Source organism: Choloepus didactylus, chromosome 4 (assembly GCF_015220235.1).
Source record: "Choloepus didactylus isolate mChoDid1 chromosome 4, mChoDid1.pri, whole genome shotgun sequence".
Taxonomy (NCBI): domain Eukaryota; kingdom Metazoa; phylum Chordata; class Mammalia; order Pilosa; family Megalonychidae; genus Choloepus; species Choloepus didactylus.
The window spans coordinates 173,487,089-173,510,560 of record NC_051310.1 but is presented as its reverse complement, the minus strand read 5'-3'; the positions used below and the strand labels follow the sequence as shown (position 1 = coordinate 173,510,560).

Below are 23,472 nucleotides of genomic sequence, written 5' to 3'. Positions count from 1 at the left end.
TAACTAATACTAAATCAATTCAAAAAGTTTAGAGAAGATTTCGCAAAAGAGATGAAGTGTATGATGAAAACACCGGGCATACATAAGGTAGAAATTGAAAGTTTGAAAAAACAACTGGCAGAATCTATGGAAATTAAAGGCACAACCCAAGAGATGAAAGACACAATGGAAACATACAACAGCAGATCTCAAGAGGCAGAAGAAAACACTTAGGAACTGGAAAACAAGGCACCTGAAAGCCTACACACAAAAGAACAGATAGAGAAAAGAATGGAAAAATATGAGCAATGTCTCCAGGAACTTAAGGACAAAAAGAAATGCAGGACTGTATGTGTCACTGGTGTCCCAGAAGGAGAAGAGAAGCAGAAAGGGGCAGAAACAATAATAAAGGAAGCAATCAATGAAAATTTCCTATCTCTTATGAAAGTATAAAATTACAGATCCAAGAAGTGCAGCATAGCCCAAACAGAATAGATCTGAATAGGCCTATGCCAAGGCACTTAATAATCAGATTACCAAACGTCAAAGACAAAGAGAGAATCCTGAAAGCAGCAAAATAAAAGCAATCCATCACATACAAAGGAAGCTTGATTAAGACTATGTGCAGATTACTCAACAGAAACCATGGAGGCGAGAAGGAACTGGGGTGATATATTTAAGATACTGAAAGAGAAAAACCACCAACCAAGAATCCTATATCTGGCAAAGCTGTCCCTCAAATATGAGGGAGAGGCTAAAATATTGTCTGACAAACAGACAATGACAGAGTTTGTGAACAAGATACCTGCTCTACAGGAAACACTAAAGGAAGTACTGCAGACAGAAAGGAAAAGATAGGAGTGAGAGGTTTGGAAAACAGTTTTGGGAGATAGTAGCACAACAATGTAAGTACACTGAACAAAGATGACAGTGAGCATGGTTGAAAGATGAAGGTTAGGACTATGTGGCACACCAGAATGAAAGAAGAAAGATAAAGACTGGGACTGTATAACTCAGTGAAGCCTAGGGTGCTCAACGATTGTGATAAAAGGTACAAATATGTTTTTACATGAGGTTGAACAAATGAATGTCAACATTACAAGATGTTAAAAATAGGGTGGGAATGGGGGGAAAATACAATCAATGCAAACTAGAGACTACAATTAACAGAAACATTGTATTATGCTTCCTTTAATATAACAAAGGCAATATACCAAAGCTAAATGCATATGGGGGGGACTTAGGGGAAGGGTATGGGACTTCTGGCATTGGTGATGTTGTCTGACTCTTCTACTTTAGTTTAATGCTGTCTTTCCTTTTGTTGCTTCCTGGCTGTCATTTTTTTCTCCCTCTTTCTTTTTCCTTTTTCTTTTGTCCCTCTACCTTCTTTGACTCTTCCTCCTTCTTTGTGAAAGAAACGGAGATGTCCTTATATAGATAGTAGCAATGGTGCTGAATACATAAATATGTAACTATACAGGGAACCAATGATTGTTTACTTAGGACGGAATGCATGGTGTGTGAACAAAAGCGTCTTAAAAAAAATGGGTTGATGAAGAAAACTTGAGGGCACTTTGTTGAGGGAAATAAAGACAGACACATAAGGACAAATATTGCAGGGTCTCACTGATATTAACTAATTGTAATATGTAAACTCATAGACATGAAATATAAGTTACTAGGATATAAAACGAGGCTGAAGAATGGGGAGCGGTTGCTTATTATGAGCAGAATGTTCAACTAGGGTGAACTTAAACATTTGGAAATGGACAGAGGCGATGGTACATGTTGTGAGAATAACAGTGCTGAAAGATGTGTGAAGGTGGTGGAAAAGGTAAGCTCAGAGTTATGTACATCACCAGAAGGAAAGTTGGAGGTTAAAAGGTGGAAATATATAAAACAGTGAATCTTGTGGTGGACAATATCTGTGATTAACTGTACAAATAGTAGAATCTCTCTCATGAACTAGAACAAATGTATGACACTGTAACTATAAGTTAATAATAGAGGGGCATACAGAAAAATATATATACCTATTGCAAACTATATACTACAGTTAGTATTTTAACATTCTTTCATCAACAGTAACAAATGTACTATACCAAAACTATGAATGAATAATGGAGGGGGGTGGTTAGGGGTATGGGAGGATTTGAGTTTTTTTTCTTTGTCTTTGTTTCTTTTCTGGAGTAATGAAAATGTTCTAAAAACATTGCAAATGTTCTAAAACTTGAAAAAAATTAATTGTGGTGATGGACGCACAGCTGTATGATGGCACCATGGGCAACTGATTGTACACTTTGGATCTTTGGATAATTGTATGGTTTGTGAACAATCTCAATTAAAAAAAAAAAACAGCAAAAAAAAAAAAAAAAAAGTGATAGGACCCCGAATTCACCTTTGCTTGGCTTTTATGAAACCGTATCTTAAAGAATGCCCGAGTGCATTGTTCTGCAGAAAGATATTTGGGCATTCCCAGCCTGGAGATGGCAGGAATGGGGAGAAAGAGGTGAAGGAGGTGACTCTGGTAAATGTGGTAAATGACATCCGGTGCACAAGCTGGAGGTCAGATGGTTTTACAAGACTGTATTAACCCAGAAGCAAACACACCTGTGAGCACTGATACTGGTCTCTAACTCCCTGGGTGACTGGGATGAGTTTTCTAACCTCTCCCTACTTCCATTTCTTAATCCGTAAAATGAGCAACACTAAAATCACCAATATTTTATTATTCTAATTCAGTCAGGCTTTATTTAGGTAGTTTTGCATTTTCTTTATTAAGGGGGAAGTGGCTTTTTTTACATGCCTGAGATAACAAAAATGGGAGTTCCTGCCCCTCCCCAGCCCATTGTTTGCAGCTTCAAGGTTACCCAGAAAGGAGTGGGGGATGGAAGGGAGCAAGTCAAAGACGCCTGCTATGTGGTCTCCTCTCATAAATGATCCTGTACTTGGCTCTTAAAATCTTCAGAATTCTTGGTTATAAATTAATTATTCATTTGTCAACATTTCTGGAGGGAACCTGATAGTCTGGTTATCAGGAATTCTACGTCCTCTTACATAGAAACTGTTTTCCCACCTTCTTCCTTTCCATAGAGTATGAATTTCTGAATTTCTCAACGTTTTAAGCAGGATGACTTCCAAAGTTTCAAGGAGATTGGGGAGTGTGTCCTCACAGAGTACCAGGAATGAGACATGAGGGGAAGGTATTGTAAAGGAATGCTTCATTTACCAAGGAAGTGGGGTAAAAATGAGGGGGAGACAAATGGAAAGGAGAGAAAGAGAAATATGCAGAGGGACAAAACACGAAGAGACCACTGACCACCTGCCTCGCAGTGAGGAATCCTGATTGAAAAACGACTAAACTCACTAGGGGGCCGGAAGAGAGGGAGTCATATTAGAAAATATAAAAGGTTTTGCACAGGTAGAAGCTGGATCAAAACAAATGGAGAATAGGGTTTGCTGCAGTCATCAGTTAGGCCGGCTCAGTACTAGCGAGTCCCAGTCCCCAGAGCCAAATCTTCCCGCTGTGTCTATGGTCTGAGCACCGTATGAAAATTACCTCCAAAAACCATTTACCTCATGTTGAAAATTTTAAGCAACAGTATTGCTAGTGATCACTGCTTAAAAATTCTGGTTGAGGTGTGATCAGTAGAAACAAATGAGAATTACTCCATTGAGAATTAATTATGTAATATATATTTTAATGATTTATGCCTTAAAGTGCTTTATATAAGGATTGTAAAGTGAATTTTTCATATGAATCATTGCAGAGATTATATAAGAACATTTGATGAGCACTAATAAACTAAATGCCCTTTGAAATGGTTCTTTGGCTTCTCAAGATTTCTGTGTGTGTATTTCCACAGGAATTATTTTCCAAAATTATAACAGAAGTAATGAGATAATGCTTTACATATAACTTTGACAGAAATCCATCCAAACATAAAAGATGCTACTTAGAACAGGGTATTCTTTAAATAATAAAAATTCTGTAAACATGTTTATTAAAATGGTAATCTTACCATTTGAAGTTCCTTTATTTTGGTATAACATATTGCTCTGTTATAAAATGCTATATAACTGTTTTTGTCCAGGTTGATAACTGTGGTTAAATCTGTAATTGCTAGGTTATAAGTCTACAAAAAAAAAAAAAATAATTAGTTGAGAAGGGTAAACCATAATGTACTGAAATTTAACTGTAAAATAAATTCTTGATTCTGTCAGAGTTTTCGGAGCACACATTTAAAGCTGTGACATTAAGACAACCAAGTTAATCTTTCAGGGAGTTAGTTAAGGAGATCGCTTAGAAGGAATTATTATAGTTACTTCTACCGGCACATAAAATTAAATGTATAAATAACTTTAACTGTATCGTATTACTAATGTTGCTATATGGCAAGGTGAAAATTATAGTTCTTGTTGGTAAAAGAGAAGCAAGCCACATTCATCCAGCAAACATTCACCAGAGCTTGCTTGCTTCTGTCACTCGTGCTCTAATATCACATTATCATAATGTTTTCTATTCACGTTCTCTTTTGCTTTGTCTTTGATTCTTTCTTGATACCTTATATAGAGAGAAACAGTAATTTTCATGGAATTAACCTGTAATGCAAGGTCTTACTTTTGCTTTAAGGTGTTGTTTGCAAAATTATTAATATGAAATAGCTACAAAGAAAGGTCGGAAAAGAAAAGTAGGGAGAAACAAAGTATTCCAGGCGACATCGCATGTCAACTGGTAAGTGATGCTCATACTCTGTGACCCAGTAATTTCCATTTAGAAACTAAACATAAACTCAGACAGTGATTTTCTATTCAGTTGTGCATAACCACATTATTTTAAATAGTAAAACAGTAAAAACTTGAAAACAATCTAAATGTCCACCAATAAAATGGTTAAAAAAATATGACGGAATATTATGCAATCATTTTTTAAAAATGGTATCTTCAAAGATTACATGTAAAAACCAGGGCACAACACACAATTATTCAAATAACATAGTCCTAGTTTTGGTAATCATCTGTCATGTATTACCAGGAAAATAGAAAGCCTAAATGCAAATACACCAAAATGCTCTCAGGAATTATCATTTGGTGGTGGCATAACAGATAGTTTTAATCTTCTCCTTTATTTCCTTCTGTGTTTTCCAAATTATCTACAATTACTATATACTACTTAATAAATTTTATTACTTTCTTAATAAAACTGAATGTTATTTTAAATGTAAATGTCAAAAACGAATTTGAAAAAATTATAAATCAAAATCCCTCTTAACACACTTTGAAAGAGTAAAGTATTCTATGTAGTTCTGCCCTTCACACCAGGGCGTTTCTCCTATCACAAAGGAAAAAAAGGAAGTGAGTCCCCATTTGGCATCCTGAGAAACCACCCACTCTAAAATCTCAGTTAACAAGGCAGGATTGAACCTACCTTGTTGTAATATTTCAGAACTCCTCTGTAGAGGAAGGCACGGGCACTCTCAGGGTAAATTTTTATGGCTTCGTTACAATTCAAGATTGCTTTGGAGTATCTGCCTTTCAAGCCATAATAGGCTACTCGACTTAAATATGCCTTTTCAGAGAAAGAGAGGAGGAAAGCAGGGAAAGATACTTTAGTAACAGCATAAATTCTACCAAAATATATGGTACTTTCAACAAATCTATGCCACACAAATATGGTATAAACTGTAAAATCTTTTTTCCCACTATTTTATTATGAAAAATTTCAAATATACTGAATAACTGAAATAATAGTACAATGAACGGCCATATACCCACCCCCTGGATTCAATCATCATTAGCATTTTGCCATATTTATTTTATCTATTTTTTGCTGTACTGTTTGAAAATAAGTTGTCGATGTCTACTTATCAAGTCTTAAGCATGCCATCTCCTATGAAGAACGTTCTCCTACATAAACACACTACTATTATATGTCTAAGAAAGCTAACATTAATTCTCAAAAATCTTCTAATATTTAGTCTATCATCAAATTCCCCCAATTATGAAAACTAAGTCTTGAATAAACTAAAAAAATCAGGATCCCATCAAGCTTCACTGATTCAATGTTGTATCTCTACAGTCTCTTTATTAAAAGGTAGGAGTCAATGTGATAGCAAACCAAGAAGTAAATAAAATTAATAATATAGTATATAAAACTATAATTATTAAAAGATATATTGAAATACTAACAATATTTATATGCATAACAGTTCACAAAGCACTTTTGCAGATGTAATATCCTTGTTATTGAAACCGTGGGTGAGAGAGCCAGGAGTCCTAACTAAAAATCGAGATTCAGGACAAATCAACTTGAGGATTTTTCCTCTTCCATAACTAAAATTCTTTCCTGAGCTTCTTTTACAAGCAGTCAAATTTAGCCACATGCGCAGACACACAGCTTCTTGTCCCTTGAACAACCCTTGAGACACTAGGAATGAAAATCACCTTCCTCAGCACCAAGATTACAGGGATGAGGAGTCATCAGAAGCAATAAAACGCAAAGAGTCCCTCAACAAGGAAGATAAGATTGGGCCCACGGGTATATTTCTACTACACATAGACAGTCCTATAAACAACCAATCAGAATATGCCAACCTGAATCCCTGTCACTGTCCCCACCTCCCTTTGTTTCCATCCTACAAATGTTCCTTAATTCTTGGACTGGGGAGACAGATTTGAGCTTGCCTCCTGTCTCCTTGCCAGACGTCACAGTAAAACTCCTTTTCTCAAAATCCTGGTGTCACAGTATTGGATTCTGTGTGCATTAGAGAGTGAGCCCACTGCTCAGTAACATTATAGATAGTCCTTTTAGTTCAAAGGGAAAATACAGATTACTGGGTTGTCAAAATTTAGTTTGTTGGAAGGAACCAAGTGGGCATGAAAAAACCAGGCATGAGCCAACCAGACATGAATTCTTTGCAAGAACTATGGAGGCTCAAGACTGCTCTGAAATCCTGTGCTGGTTAAGAATTGGCTACTTAAGAAAAAATGCCAGCCACAGTGAAGTTAACAGCAACAGATTTACTCAGGGATGGCTTTAGAGACAACCTCCTTTACTACTGCTTGACTGCAGAAGTACACAATCAACATAAACCATCAGGTATAGTGACCATTGGATTTGCCATGTATTCTTTAGCCCTGATGGGTCTAGGTATTGGAGCTGAAATTCTAAAGAGGCTAAGTCAGATACCCATCAGAAGCCAATGCACTTTCTTGTCATCATTTGGAACCAACTTGTATTGACTACTCATCAGGGGGCTTTAGACCTTTCTTCAGATGAAGACTGGCATCTGTTCAGGTTTAACAGAGAATTCATGGACATGGCTGGGGAAGAGTGAAAAAGGAACCCATCTGAACACATACTCCAACATTTGAATGTCACCTGAGTCCAACAGCAGTTTTACTTTGAATGTTGTTCAATACAGCAAGTGATCATAATATATAGTTGGTTGAAAAGTAAGCAAAGTAACCAGTAATTGCTATCTAAAAACAGTGGCATATAAAGAATTTAATAATTTTAGCATAATTAATACACTGTTCAAATCACTGAAATTGTTCATTTAAATACCTGGTAATGTTTTGGATTGAGGGTAATTGCATGATTAAAATCCAGGATTGAGTTATCCTTGTGGAGCTTTACTTTACAAAGCCCTCTTTGATAAAAGCCTTCTGCAAAATCAGGATTTGCTTTCACAGCTTTTGTAAAAGAATCATAAGCCTAGAAGAGCATATCATTAAAAAGTAAATCATTTGGTAAGAATATTATTTTGAAATGTTAATAAATTACATTATGTAACTATTTTTAAAAAGTTTTCACTAATTGGTCACTTTATATACATTTCTCCCAATAATCCTTGTAGAGCAAACAAGAAGTAATATTTATGAACAAGCTGGCTTTATTGTTATAATTTATAGGTTTACTTATTTCCAGACTAATGTCTACATAATCCATGTTGTTAGGTGTGGTGGCTTGGAGCTATGTACTCCAGAAAAAAAAAAAAAAAAATGTTCCTAAACTTAATCCATTCATGTAGATGTGAAAAACTTTTTGATGAGGTTATTTCCGTTAAGGTGTGACCCAGCTGAATCAGGAAGGGCCTTAATCCTATTAGCGGAGTCCTTTGTAAGCAGAATGAAATTCAGGCAGATAGGAGAAAGCCACAGGGAACAGCCAAAAGCTGGAAGTCAGGAGAACCCTAGAAGAGAAAAGAGAAGCCAGCAGAGGCCACCAAGTACACTGCCATGTGAAAGAAAAGCCAAAGATCTAGGATTGCTGCAGCCAGTCCCAGGAAGCCAGTCTTCTGGGAGAAAGCATCTTCTAGATGAGGCATTGACTTTAGACTTCTCCTAGCTTCAAAACCATGAGCCAATAAATTCCCATTGTTTAAGTCAACCCTTGCATGGTATTTGTTTCAGCAGTCAGGAAACAAAAAATTAAGTTATAATACTTTTAAGAATGTAATTTTAACCATTATTCTTAAGAATGAGTTTCATCAAAGAAATCACAGCATGCACATTTATTTTCCATGACGTTTCAAAAAACCATAGCAGATACATAGTGATGACATTTCACAACAGTGAAACTCCAAAATTCACCCCAACTTTGTAAAGCAAAGCTGGATTTGTTCTGGTTGTAAAAAAATAAAAAATAAAAAATAAAAAATAAACTATAAACAAAGCAAAAATTTATTAATTAATCTTATATTTATTGGAATTTTTTAATGGAACTAATCAAGTTTTATGCTTTTTCAAGGTTATTTAGGTTATAAGGTATGTATTGATGTCTCTCTGTGTATGTGAGTGTGTGTGTTTGTAGAGATGGAGTCATGGAATACCTAACATTAACCATTGTATAATATTATTTTACATATTTATCACATTCTCAACAATTTTGAAGTGTACAATTGTGCAAAACAGCTTGACACTTCATAAAAACATAATTGAATCAACTGGTTTTCAATGAAACTAGCCATCTTAATAACAAGTTTCAACCTGATGTGAATTTTTCAATTGCTTAGTTAATAAGAGAAGCAAAAGAATGTCCTAATCATTTTCCATTTATTTACATTACATTACATTGTCATTTTAAAGTGCTTGATGATTTAATAAATCAGGTGACGAAATTATTTTGAAATAGTATTTTACAATTAGATTTACTGTTTTGGTGGGAAACACACATTAGTCTTTAGCATATTGTTAAAGAAATGTTAAATAAAGTGTATTGATTAAATAAAACAATGTACTAGGTATTGCAGAGTGCAGACTGACCTCTAAATCAATGTGACACAACAACAATGCCAAGCTTTATGAGAAGGTTTGAATTAGTCACTGTATAGGTAGCTTTGAGAAATAGAGTTGAATGCAAGCAATCAAATCTCAAAATCACAAATAACCTGTACTCCTAAATAAACAAAATACCATTTGTAAATTGCCGTCCTCCACATAACAAAGGCCCATGTTATACAGACAGTCTGCTGAAGCCACTGTGATATTTGGTCCTTTATCAGAATGAGAAAACACATCCAATGCCTTTTTAAATGTCCTCACAGCTTCCTATAATAATAAAAAAGGGGGGGAGTGGGAATATTTCTTTATAATATTTATTTAGCATTATAGCCCTAAATATTAGAAAGAACTCTAAGCACACAGACCTGCTCTCATTTCCCATGAGGACATGAAGCCCTGGGAAAATCACAGATCTTCTTGGTACACTGAAAAGAGGACCCAGCTGGGGAGTCTGATCTCAGCACGACCCAGCAAGGTGGCTGCACTGGGAGCTGGTGCTTAGCAGGCTTGTACACATGGATTTTTGAATCATAATTTTGAAATTTTAAATTCCATTTTCTTATAGTTTTAAGTCAGACATTAATGCTTAATTTACAACCAATTTCCTGATAATTTTCCTGAATGGAATATTGCAATACCACTTAGTAGTAAAGAATCTGATAATATCTGATGTAATCTTAATCAACCTTTATTTTGTCCTGCTGTGCTCTTAATGGGCTTCCACTGGCACCAGAAAATAAACTATCATCAAAAATCACCCATTTAGGTTATTTAGTCATAATAGTTGAAACTCATTAATTAAAAAAAATAATAATCCAATTAGCTGATAGAAATGCCATTTAACAATCAACTAATTATTGTATATAACTTTATAGAAATAAAAATACCTGTTACTCTTTAGCCCATTTTCTTAATTGCATTAAGTTGTCAGAGAAACAATGAGATTTAATGTAGATATGCTAAACGCCCTTTCTTGATCCTCTTTAGCAGCTACTTCACATTTACAACCCATCTCAACACCCATCCCTCTGTCCTCACTCTCTAGCATATGGCCTTGCCATAAAGAAAATGGATCACCTTCCCAATTTTCCTTTTTCTTGCTTTTTAATGTATCTATATCTTCATCCATTTTCACCTGTCTGTCTCCTGTATTTAAAAAGTTTCTTTTCTTCTCTTTTCTGGAGCTAATTCCTCACGCTGTGTTCTTGACCCCAGCTCCTTCTGTTCCACCTGAACTCAAACCATTATTTCCTTCCTTCTTTGGATTGCTGCCTCTTACTGTCTCTTTGAGTCCATCGATCTGTGCAATTCTTCAATCTCATTTAAATTGGAATTAACAAATCTCTGCTTCCTCTTGCTTCCCCCTCTGGTTGATGTCCCACCCCCCTCTCTTTCACTACTGTAAGAAGTCTCCTCAGGGAGCTTTGGTGGACTAACCAATAAGATAGACACCATATTTATTTTCTGAAAACAGCCCTTTGGCTGATTTGTAGATAAAAGCTTGGAGGAGTACAACACTGTTCTCATAATTCAAACAAAATAAAAATATGTTCTAAAGAAAGTAGACTTGAGAGATATTTAGAAAGTAGAACCAAGAGAACTTCATTATTGATTGAACGGAGGAGAAGCAGTCAAAGGTGACCCCAGCTCTCTGGCTAGGGCAAATGAGGGGATGGGGTGGGGGAAATAAACTGTAAAAGAGTATTTCTAAAATGATGGAGAGATCAACAACTTCAAATGTTGAAGAAAAATAGACAAAGATACATATTGAGAAATGACCACTGAATTCACAATAAGGGAGTCACTAACAAAACTAGTAAGAGCAGTCCCTTCTGAACCAGGGGTATATTAGTTTTCTTTTGTCAAGAATCAAATCACCACAAACTTATCATCTGAAAGCAACACACATTTACTATCTCGCAGTTCCACAGATCAAGAGGTCAGGCATTGATTAGCTGGGTCCTCCACTCTGGGTCTTACAAGGCTGCAAGCAGGGTGTCAGCTGACCTGCATTTTCATGCACACTCAGACACCATAACCAAAGGCTGAGTGGTATATGAAGGATAGAAGGAGAGGGGTTGCATGGCTGGCATATGCCTATGGCAGCATCACAATGTGGATATTGCCTAATGGGTCAGCAGCAAAGAGGAAAAGTGGAGTCTGGCACCTCTTCATTGGATTGGAAGGCTCAGGGGGCCAGAGTAATCCCAGGCCATGATATGCCCTGGCTCCTGCAGCAATGGACACAAATCTTATCTGGAGGAAAATGGCTTCAATTTAAGCCTTTGGATTCCTACAAGCAAGAAGCTTGTAAACAAAGATCATGAGCACAGAAAGAGGCAAGCTACTATGAGTAAGAACTGGCAGACCTATCAACAGTCTTTGATATCTAAGAAATGCAAAATCAGAAGTCTCAGATATAAAATATCGGTTTATGACATTTTTGAAGAAATAAGCTTGAAGTATAAGATGAAATAAAAGGAGATGATTAGGAATGACTAGCAAGATTTGAAAACTATCAAATGAAGTGAAAAGGATTATTGAAATAAAAGAAGATACAGCTAAAGAAAGAATATGTGAACTTGGAGATAAACCTGAAAAAATTACAGAGTGAAGTAAGAGATGAAAATGCAAAAGATAAGATAAAGGGATGCTAGAAAAGGTCTACAATACATCCCATCAGAGTTCCAGAAAGAGAAAATAGAGAAAATGGAAGAGAAACAATATTTGACAAAATAATGGATAAGAATTTTTGAGAATGAGAAAGACTGAATCCACAGATTCAGGAACAGCAGCCAATCAAAAGTAGGAAAATAAAAAGAAATAAACAGGTATACAACTTGTAATGAAATTGCAGGACACTAGAAACAAATAATTATTTTAAAAGTAAACAAAGAGACAAGAAAGAATATATTTTAAAAAGGAAAGACAATCTAATAGCAACTTCTCATCACCAGCAATGGTTGCCAAAACACAAGGCACTATTACCTTCAAAATGTTGAGAAAAATAACTGTCAACTTAAAATTTTATTGTAAAATAAACAAAAATGAAAGACTTAACCATTAATAGAAGTTCACTTTCCTTTTGGAAAAAAAAGAAAAATGATCACAGAAGGAAAGTCTGCCATCTAATAAAAAATGGTGAGCAAATACAATAGAAATGTATGTAACTATAAACACTGTATACAATAATAGTAGTGCTAATAGTGAGTTTATTTGGTATTTGTAATGGGTTTGAAGCTATTTTGTACCCCAGAAAAGATCATGTTCTTTTAATCCATTTCTGTGGGTGTAATTCTATTGTAGGTGGGAACTTTTGATTAGGCTATTTCAGTTGGGATGTGACCCACCACATTCAAGATAGGTCTTAATCCTCTTATTGGAGTAATCCTTATAAGAGGATAAAAGACAGAAAATCCCCCAGAGAAGCTAAGAGAGACAAAATCTACAGGGACACACAGAGAAGCTGAGAGAGAAAGCCACTGAAGCCAGAAGCAAAAAGCAGTGAAACCCAGGAAATGAGGGTCAGCAGACACCAGCCACGTGCCTTTACATGTGACAGAGGTGTCCCAGATACCAGCAGCCTGTCTTCAGAGTCCAGGTATCATCCTATTGATGCCCTGAGTTGGACATTTTCACAGCTTAAGAACCATAAAGTGTAAGTTAATAAATCTCCATTGTAAAAGCCAACCAGTTTGGGGGGCAAGATGGAAGACTGGTGAGCTGTATGTTTTAGTTACTCCTCCAGGAAAGTAGGTAGAAAGCCAGGAACTGCGTGGACTGGACACCACAGAGCAATCTGTCTTTGGGCATACTTCATACAACACTCATGAAAATGTCGAACTGCTGAGATCAGCGAAATCTGTAAGTTTTTGCGGCCAGGGGACCCGCGCCCCTCCCTGCCAGGCTCAGTCCCGTGGGAGGAGGGGCTGTCAGCTCCGGGAAGGAGAAGGGAGAACTGCAGTGGCTGCTCTTATCGGAAACTCATTCTACTGATCCAGACTCCAACCAGAGATAGACAGAGACCAGACACCAGAGAATCTGTAAGCAGCCAGCCCAGCAGAGAGGAGACAGGCATAGAAAAAAAAAAAACAACACGAAAAACTCCAAAATAAAAGCAGAGAATTTTTAGAGTTCTGGTGAACACAGAAAGGGGAAGGGCGGAGCTCAGGCCCTAAGGCGCATATGCAAATCCCGAAGAAAAGCCGATCTCTCTGCCCTGTGGACCTTTCCTTAATGGCCCTGGTTGCTTTGTCTCTTAGCATTTCAATAACCCATTAGATCTCTGAGGAGGACCCTTTTTTTTTTTTTTTTTTAATCCTTTTTTCTTTTTCTAAAACAATTACTCTAAGGAGCCCAATACAGAAAGCTTCAAAGACTTTCAATTTGGGCATGTCAAGTCAAGAGCAGAACTAAGAGAGCTCTGAGACAAAAGGCAATAATTCAGTGGCTGAGAAAATTCACTAAACACCACAACTTCCCAAGAAAACGGGGGTGTCCGCTCACAGCCACCATCCTGGTGGACAGGAAACACTCCTGCCCATCGCCAGCCCCATAGCCCAGAGCTGCCCCAGACAACCCAGTGTGACGGAAGGGCTTCAAATAACAGGTACACACCACAAAACTGGGCGTGGATATTAGCCTTCCCTGCAACCTCAGCTGATTGTCCCAGAGTTGGGAAGGTGGAGCAGTGTGAATTAACAAAGCCCCATTCAGCCATCATTTGAGCAGACTGGGAGCCTCCCTACACAGCCCAGCAGCCCAGAACTGCCCTGAGGGGACGGCACTCACCTGTGACATAGCACAGTCATCCCTCAACAGAGGACCCGGGGTGCACAGCCTGGAAGAGGGGCCCACTTGCAAGTCTCAGGAGCCATACGCCAATACCAAGGACTTGTGGGTCAGTGGCAGAGACAAACTGTGGCAGGACTGAACTGAAGGATTAGACTATTGCACCAGCTTTAAAACTCTAGGATCACCAGGGAGATTTGATTGTTAGGGCCACCCCCCCTGCCCGACTGCCCAGAAACACGCCCCACATACAGGGCAGGCAACACCAACTACACACGCAAGCTTGGTACACCAATTGGGCCCCACAAGACTCACTCCCCCACTCACCAAAAAGGCTAAGCAGGGGAGAACTGGCTTGTGGAGAACGGGTGGCTCGTGGACACCACCTGCTGGTTAGTTAGAGAAAGTGTACTCCACGAAGCTGTAGATCTGATAAATTAGAGATAAGGACTTCAATTGGTCTACAAACCCTAAAAGAACCCTATCAAGTTCAGCAAATGCCACGAGGCCAAAAACAACAGAAAATTATAAAGCATATGAAAAAACCAGACAATATGGATAACCCAAGCCCAAGCACCCAAATCAAAAGACCAGAAGAGACACAGCACCTAGAGCAGCTACTCAAAGAACTAAAGATGAACAATGAGACCATAGTACGGGATATGAAGGAAATCAAGAAGACTCTAGAAGAGCATAAAGAAGACATTGCAAGACTAAATAAAAAAATGGATGATCTTATGGAAATTAAAGAAACTGTTGACCAAATTAAAAAGATTCTGGACACTCATAGTACAAGACTAGAGGAAGTTGAACAACGAATCAGTGACCTGGAAGATGACAGAATGGAAAATGAAAGCATAAAAGAAAGAATGGGGAAAAAAACTGAAAAAATCGAAATGGACTTCAGGGATATGATAGATAATATGAAACGTCCAAATATAAGACTCATTGGTGTCCTAGAAGGGGAAGAAAAGGGTAAAGGTCTAGGAAGAGTATTCAAAGAAATTGTTGGGGAAAACTTCCCAAATCTTCTAAACAACATAAATACACAAATCATAAATGCTCAGCGAACTCCAAATAGAATAAATCCAAATAAACCCACTCCAAGACATATACTGATCACACTGTCAAACACAGAAGAGAAGGAGCAAGTTCTGAAAGCAGCAAGAGAAAAGCAATTCACCACATACAAAGGAAACAGCATAAGACTAAGTAGTGACTACTCAGCAGCCACCATGGAGGCGAGAAGGCAGTGGCACGATATATTTAAAATTCTGAGTGAGAAAAATTTCCAGCCAAGAATACTTTATCCAGCAAAGCTCTCCTTCAAATTTGAGGGAGAGCTTAAATTTTTCACAGACAAACAAATGCTGAGAGAATTTGCTAACAAGAGACCTGCCCTACTGGAGATGCTAAACGGAGCCCTACAGACAGAGAAACAAAGACAGGACAGAGAGACTTGGAGAAAGGTTCAATACTAAAGAGATTTGGTATGGGTACAATAAAGGATATTAATAGAGAGAGGGGAAAAATATGGCAAACATAAACCAAAGGATAGGATGGCTGATTCAAGAAATGCCTTCACGGTTATAACGTTGAATGTAAATGGATTAAACTCCCCAATTAAAAGATATAGATTCGCAGAATGGATCAAAAAAATGAACCATCAATATGTTGCATACAAGAGACTCATCTTAGACATAGGGACACAAAGAAACTGAAAGTGAAAGGATGGAAAAAATATTTCATGCAAGCTACAGCCAAAAGAAAGCAGGTGTAGCAATATTAATCTCAGATAAAATAGACTTCAAATGCAGGGATGTTTTGAGAGACAAAGAAGGCCACTACATACTAATAAAAGGGGCAATTCAGCAAGAAGAAATAACAATCGTAAATGTCTATGCACCCAATCAAGGTGCCACAAAATACATGAGAGAAACACTGGCAAAACTAAAGGAAGCAATTGATGTTTCCACAATAATTGTGGGAGACTTCAACACATCACTCTCTCCTATAGATAGATCAACCAGACAGAAGACCAATAAGGAAATTGAAAACCTAAACAATCTGATAAATGAATTAGATTTAACAGACATATACAGGACATTACATCCCAAATCACCAGGATACACATACTTTTCTAGTGCTCACGGAACTTTCTCCAGAATAGATCATATGCTGGGACATAAAACAAGCCTCAATAAATTTAAAAAGATTGAAATTATTCAAAGCACATTCTCTGACCACAATGGAATACAATTAGAAGTCAATAACCATCAGAGACTTAGAAAATTCACAAATACCTGGAGGTTAAACAACACATTCCTAAACAATCAGTGGGTTAAAGAAGAAATAGCAAGAGAAATTGCTAAATATATAGAGACGAACGAAAATGAGAACACAACATACCAAAACCTATGGGATGCAGCAAAAGCAGTGCTAAGGGGGAAATTTATAGCACTAAACGCTACATTAAAAAGGAAGAAAGAGCCAAAATCAAAGAACTAATGGATCAACTGAAGAAGCTAGAAAATGAACAGCAAACCAATCCTAAACCAAATAAAAGAAAAGAAATAACAAGGATTAAAGCAGAAACAAATGACATAGACAACAAAAAAACAATAGAGAGGATAAATATCACCAAAAGTTGGTTCTTTGAGAAGATCAACAAGATTGACAAGCCCCTAGCTAGACTGACAAAATCAAAAAGAGAGAAGACCCATATAAACAAAATAATGAATGAAAAAGGTGACATAACTGCAGATCCTGAAGAAATTAAAAAAATTTTAAGAGGATATTATGAACAACTGTATGGCAATAAACTGGACAATGTAGAAGAAATGGACAATTTCCTGGAAACATATGAACAACCTAGACTGACCAGAGAAGAAATAGAAGAACTCAACCAACCATCACAAGCAAAGAGATCCAATCAGTCATCAAAAATCTTCCCACAAATAAATGCCCAGGGCCAGATGGCTTCACAGGGGAATTCTACCAAACTTTCCAGAAAGAACTGACACCAATTTTACTCAAACTCTTTCAAAACATTGAAGAAAATGGAACACTACCTAACTCATTTTATGAAGCTAACATCAATCTAATACCAAAACCAGGAAAAGATGCTACAAAAAAGGAAAACTACCGGCCAATCTCCCTAATGAATATAGATGCAAAAATCCTCAACAAAATACTTGCATTTCGAATCCACAGACACATTAAAAAAATCATACACCATGACCAAGTGGGGTTCATTCCAGGCATGCAAGGATGGTTCAACATAAGAAAAACAATCAATGTATTACAACACATTAAAAACTCGAAAGGGAAAAATCAATTGATCATCTCAATAGATGCTGAAAAAGCATTTGACAAAATCCAACATCCCTTTTTGATAAAAACACTTCAAAAGGTAGGAATTGAAGGAAACTTCCTCAACATGATAAAGAGCATATATGAAAAACCCACAGCCAGCATAGTACTCAATGGTGAGAGACTGAAAGCCTTCCCTCTAAGATCAGGAACAAGACAAGGATGCCCGCTGTCACCACTGTTATTCAACATTGTGCTGGAAGTGCTAGCCAGGGCAATCCGGCAAGACAAAGAAATAAAAGGCATCCAAATTGGAAAAGAAGAACTAAAACTGTCATTGTTTGCAGACGATATGATCTTATATCTAGAAAACCCTGAGAAATCGACGATACAGCTACTAGAGCTAATAAACAAATTTAGCAAAGTAGCGGGATACAAGATTAATGCACATAAGTCAGTAATGTTTCTATATGCTAGAAATGAACAAACTGAAGAGACACTCAAGAAAAAGATACCATTTTCAATAGCAACTAAAAAAATCAGGTACCTAGGAATCAACTTAACCAAAGATGTAAAAGACCTATACAAAGAAAACTACATAACTCTACTAAAAGAAATAGAAGGGGACCTTAAAAGATGGAAAAATATTCCATGTTCATGGATAGGAAGGCTAAATGTCATTAAGATGTCAATTCTACCCAAACTCATCTACAGATTCAATGCAATCCCAATCAAAATTCCAACAACCTACTTTGCAGACTTGGAAAAGCTAGTTATCAAATTTATTTGGAAAGGGAAGATGCCTCGAATTGCTAAAGACACTCTGAAAAAGAAAAACGAAGTGGGAGGACTTACACTCCCTGACTTTGAAGCTTATTATAAAGCACAGTTGCCAAAACAGCATGGTACTGGCACAAAGATAGACATATAGATCAATGGAATCGAATTGAGAATTCAGAGATAGACCCTCAGATCTATGGCCAACTGATCTTTGATAAGGCCCCCAAAGTCACTGAACTGAGCCATAATGGTCTTTTCAACAAATGGGGCTGGGAGAGTTGGATATCCATATCCAAAAGAATGAAAGAGGACCCCTACCTCACCCCCTACACAAAAATTAACTCAAAATGGACCAAAGATCTCAATATAAAAGAAAGTACCATAAAACTCCTAGAAGATAATGTAGGAAAACATCTTCAAGACCTTGTATTAGGCGGCCACTTCCTAGACTTTACACCAAAAGCACAAGCAACAAAAGAGAAAATAGATAAATGGGAATTCCTCAAGCTTAGAAGTTTCTGCACCTCAAAGGAATTTCTCAAAAAGGTAAAGAGGCAGCCAACTCAATGGGAAAAAATTTTTGGAAACCATGTATCTGACAAAAGACTGATATCTTGCATATACAAAGAAATCCTACAACTCAATGACAATAGTACAGACAGCCCAATTATAAAATGGGCAAAAGATATGAAAAGACAGTTCTCTGAAGAGGAAATACAAATGGCCAAGAAACACATGAAAAAATGTTCAGCTTCACTAGCTATTAGAGATGCAAATTAAAACCACAATGAGATACCATCTAACACCGGTTAGAATGGCTGCCATTAAACAAACAGGAAACTACAAATGCTGGAGGGGATGTGGAGAAATTGGAACTCTTATTCACTGTTGGTGGGACTGTATAATGGTTCAGCCACTCTGGAAGTCAGTCTGGCAGTTCCTTAGAAAACTAGATATAGAGTTACCATTCGATCCAGCGATTGCACTTCTCGGTATATACCCGGAAGATCGGAAAGCAGTGACACGAACAGATATCTGCACGCCAATGTTCATAGCAGCATTATTCACAATTGCCAAGAGATGGAAACAACCCAAATGTCCTTCAACAGATGAGTGGATAAATAAAATGTGGTATATACACACGATGGAATACTACGCGTCAGTAAGAAGGAACAATCTCGTGAAACATATGACAACATGGATGAACCTTGAAGACATAATGCTGAGTGAAATAAGCCAGGCACAAAAAGAGAAATATTATATGCTACCACTAATGTGAACTTTCAAAAATGTAAAACAAATGGTTTATAATGTAGAATGTAGGGGAACTAGCAGTAGAGAGTAATTAAGGAAGGGGGAACAATAATCTAAGAAGAACAGATAAGCTTTTTAACGTTCTGGGGATGCCCAGAAATGACTATGGTCTGTTAATTTCTGATGGATATAGTAAGAACAAGTTCACAGAAAGGTTGCTATATTATGTAACTTTCTTGGGGTAAAGTAGGAACATGTTGGAAGTTAAGCAGTTATCTTAGGTTAGTTGTCTTTTTCTTACTCCCTTGTTATGGTCTCTTGGAAATGTTCTTTTATTGTATGTTTGTTTTCTTTTTAACTTTTTTTTTCATACAGTTGATTTAAAAAAGAAGGGAAAGTTAAAAAAAAAAAAAAAGAAAGAAAAACAAGGAAAAAAAAAATGATGTAGTGCCCCCTTGAGGAGCCTGTGGAGAATGCAGGGGTATTTGCCTACCCCACCTCCATGGTTGCTAACATGACCACAGACATAGGGGACTGGTGGTTTGATGGGTTGAGCCCTCTACCATAAGTTTTACCCTTGGGAAGACGGTTGCTGCAAAGGAGAGGCTAGGCCTCCCTATATTTGTGCCTAAGAGTCTCCTCCTGAATGCCTCTTTGTTGCTCAGATGTGGCCCTCTCTCTCTGGCTAAGCCAACTTGAAAGGTGAAATCACTGCCCTCCCCCCTACGTGGGATCAGACACCCAGGGGAGTGAATCTCCCTGGCAACGTGGAATATGACTCCCGGGGAGGAATGTAGACCCGGCATCGTGGGACGGAGAACATCTTCTTGACCAAAAGGGGGATGTGAAAGGAAATGAAATAAGCTTCAGTGGCAGAGAGATTCCAAAAGGAGTCGAGAGGTCACTCTGGTGGGCACTCTTACGCACACTTTAGACAACCCTTTTTAGGTTCTAAAGAATTGGGGTAGCTGGTGGTGGATACCTGAAACTATCAAACTACAACCCAGAACCCATGAATCTCGAAGACAGATGTATAAAAATGTAGCTTATGAGGGGTGACAATGGGATTGGGAAAGCCATAAGGACCACACTCCACTTTGTCTAGTTTATGGATGGATGAGTAGAAAAATAGGGGAAGGAAACAAACAGACAAAGGTACCCAGTGTTCTTTTTTACTTCAATTGCTCTTTTTCACTCTAATTATTATTCTTGTTATTTTTGTGTGTGTGCTAATGAAGGTGTCAGGGATTGATTTAGGTGATGAATGTACCACTATGTAATGGTACTGTAAACAATCGAAAGTACGATTTGTTTTGTATGACTGCGTGGTATGTGAATATATCTCAATAAAATGATTAAAAAAAATAAATAAATAAAAGACATCAGTAAACAGACAAAAAAAAAAAAAAAAGCCAACCAGTTTCTGGTATATTGCATTTCATTGGTCTTATCAAACAAAACAGATTTAACTATAAAATTTAAAACACACAGAACTAAAATATTGGACAAAAAGAGTATGTGGGTTGGAAAGTGAGTGATAAAAGTTAAAGGATTATATATCCTTTTATTACTCAAGAGAGGGAATACAATATTGTTTAATTTCAGACTTTGATTAATAATCATAACACTTCAAGAGTAATGACTAAAATAATAGAAATGGAACAAATTACAAAAGAATAAAAGATGAATGGAACAAGGAAAATTTTTTTAAATTAAAAAACCCCAATCCAAAAAATAAAAGGTGATAGAGGAGTTCTAAAAAGAGGCATTGAAAAAGAAGGACAAATATAAATCAAAACTAAGACAAGAGAAACAAATCCAAATATAAGATGAATCACAGCTGTTAAATTTATCAAATTTGCCAGGTAGAACAAATATATTATCAGAATGGAATTTTTAGAATCTTGTTATAAAGTGTTTATAAGAGATAAACCTAAAAGCTAGGATATGGAAAGGTTAAAAATAAAAGGATAGAAAAAAAGGCATACTTTAGAAATACTAATCAAATAAAGCAGGAGTACTTATCAGACAAAGTAGACATTAAGAGAATGTTACTAGGAATGGAGAGGGTCACTCTGTAATTCATCAGGAAGATGTAAAAAATTCTAAAGCTGTGTGTTGACAACAAAACACTCTCAAATGACCTAAAGCAAAAATTGAAAGAAATAAAGAGAAATTGACACCCAACATCATAGTGGAGATTTTAGTATATTCAGTTATTAATAGATGAGGTAAAAATACAGATATTTTGAACAACACACCAAAAGTCAAATCTAAAGAATGCATAGTTTGTCTATCATTAAGAATCTATTATACATAATTGACTAATTAATAGGTTAAAGGATAAAAACATAATCACTTAAATATGGGAGAAAAGAATATGATGAAATTCAAAAGTGGAATGGAAAGAAAATTTCCTAACCTTAACTTATTTATTAAAAACCAACCACAGTCTTCATTCTTAGTGGAACAAATGCCCATTAAATCTGTTAGAAGACAATGATGCTCTCTATCATCACCTTTATTCAGCATTATATATGAGCTTTTAGCCAGCACAATAAGACAAGAAAAAGAAATGAGACGTAAGAAAGAGAAAAGAAGAAATAAAATGGCCATTACTTACAGATGACATAATTTTCTATTTATGTGCCAAAAAAAAACAGACCTACACATTATCAGAAATCAGAGTTTTGCAAGGTGGCTGGTTAGAAGACAAATATTCAAAAACAATTTCATTTCTATAAACCAGTGGCCAACAGTTAGAAAATATTTTAATACATTTTAGAATAGAAACGAAAATCTAAGAATACCTAGGAATACATCTAACAAGAGATGCATAAAATCTATTTAAAAGAAAAGATAAAATAAATGGGAAGATATATCACATGTTCAAAAACAGAAGGACTCAATATGGTAAAGGTGTCAATTCTCCCTAAAATAATTTAAAGATTCAATATATAATTTCCCTCAAAATCAAAGCAGGGCATTTAAAGGTTCTTGATAAGCTGAATTTAAAATGTTTATGCAAGAGTAAGGACTCAAGAAAACCATCAGGAATTTCCTTGAGAAGAATATGAGATGGGGACTTGCTCTACCAGATATCAATAACTAAAATAAAGCTATAGTAATTAAGACATTGTACTACTAGATCAGAGATAAAGAAATTGACTAAAGACCAGAATAGAGAGCCCAGAATCATATCCACATATAACAAAACTTGCAATATAACAGAGGTGGTACTGCAGATCTGTGGGTTATGAAGCACTATTCAATATGTGTTACTGAAACATTTGAATATGCATATGGGGAAAACTGAAATATCACTATCTCACACTTAAAAAGAACTGATTTAAGATAGAGTAAGATCTTAAATGGAAAATGAAAAACTTTTAAACTGTTAGAAGAAATGTGGAAGAATATCTTTATGAGCTCAGTGAAGGAAAGGACTTCTTAACAAAGAATTTTTCTAAAAGCCCTGACCATAAATAAAAGACAGCTAAGTTCAACTACATTAAAAATAAGAACCTCTGTTACTCAAAAGACACCATAAAGAAAATGAATGATTCATTATGAATGTATTTTAATGATTCATATTTCAAGAAGATATGTGGTACACATATAATCAACCAAGGATTAGTATGCAGTATTCATTTCAAATGCCTATAAATCAATAAGGAAGAGGCAAACAACCCAGCAAACAGGCAAAGGTGTTTCCAGGCAGTTGACAGAATGGGAAGCATGAGTGGCTAAAGAACATATAACAAGATGCTCAACTTGATGCTCAAACTGAGAAATGCAAATTAAAACCACAATGAGGTGATGCCATCAATATGGCGATGTAAGATGTCCCACAAAAAGGCACCCCAGAGATTTAGTGACTAAAAGGACAAATCCCACTTGCTTAGAACTCTGGAGGATGGTAGAGACTGGAGAAGGATTCCACAAATGTTGAATCCTGGAAACAGGAAAATCTCAGGTAGGAGAATTCCATCCCAGAAGCTAGTCAGTTCCCATTGGTCTGCCTCTCACTCAGTCCCACACAGCTTGGAAGTCACAAAGAGGCAGCATGGC

The 23,472-nt window shown here is 36.6% G+C and overlaps 1 protein-coding gene and 1 long non-coding RNA gene across 2 annotated transcripts in view; one reads left to right on the top strand and one right to left on the bottom strand.

Annotated features, from left to right (window-relative positions):
• TTC6 (tetratricopeptide repeat domain 6) overlaps positions 1-23,472 on the bottom strand; it is an 87,016-nt gene that overhangs the window by 29,095 nt on the left and 34,449 nt on the right. Inside the window, exons 7-10 of the mRNA XM_037834869.1 lie at positions 9,397-9,531; positions 7,547-7,696; positions 5,408-5,548; positions 4,002-4,115 (exon numbers count right to left, since the gene is read on the bottom strand). Coding sequence (XP_037690797.1) covers positions 4,002-4,115; positions 5,408-5,548; positions 7,547-7,696; positions 9,397-9,531 — 540 coding nt within the window. The remainder of the gene's footprint in view (positions 1-4,001; positions 4,116-5,407; positions 5,549-7,546; positions 7,697-9,396; positions 9,532-23,472) is intronic.
• The window catches only part of LOC119532448, a 116,769-nt gene that overhangs the window by 79,249 nt on the left and 14,048 nt on the right, over positions 1-23,472 (top strand). The gene's annotated exons all lie outside the window — the stretch shown is intronic.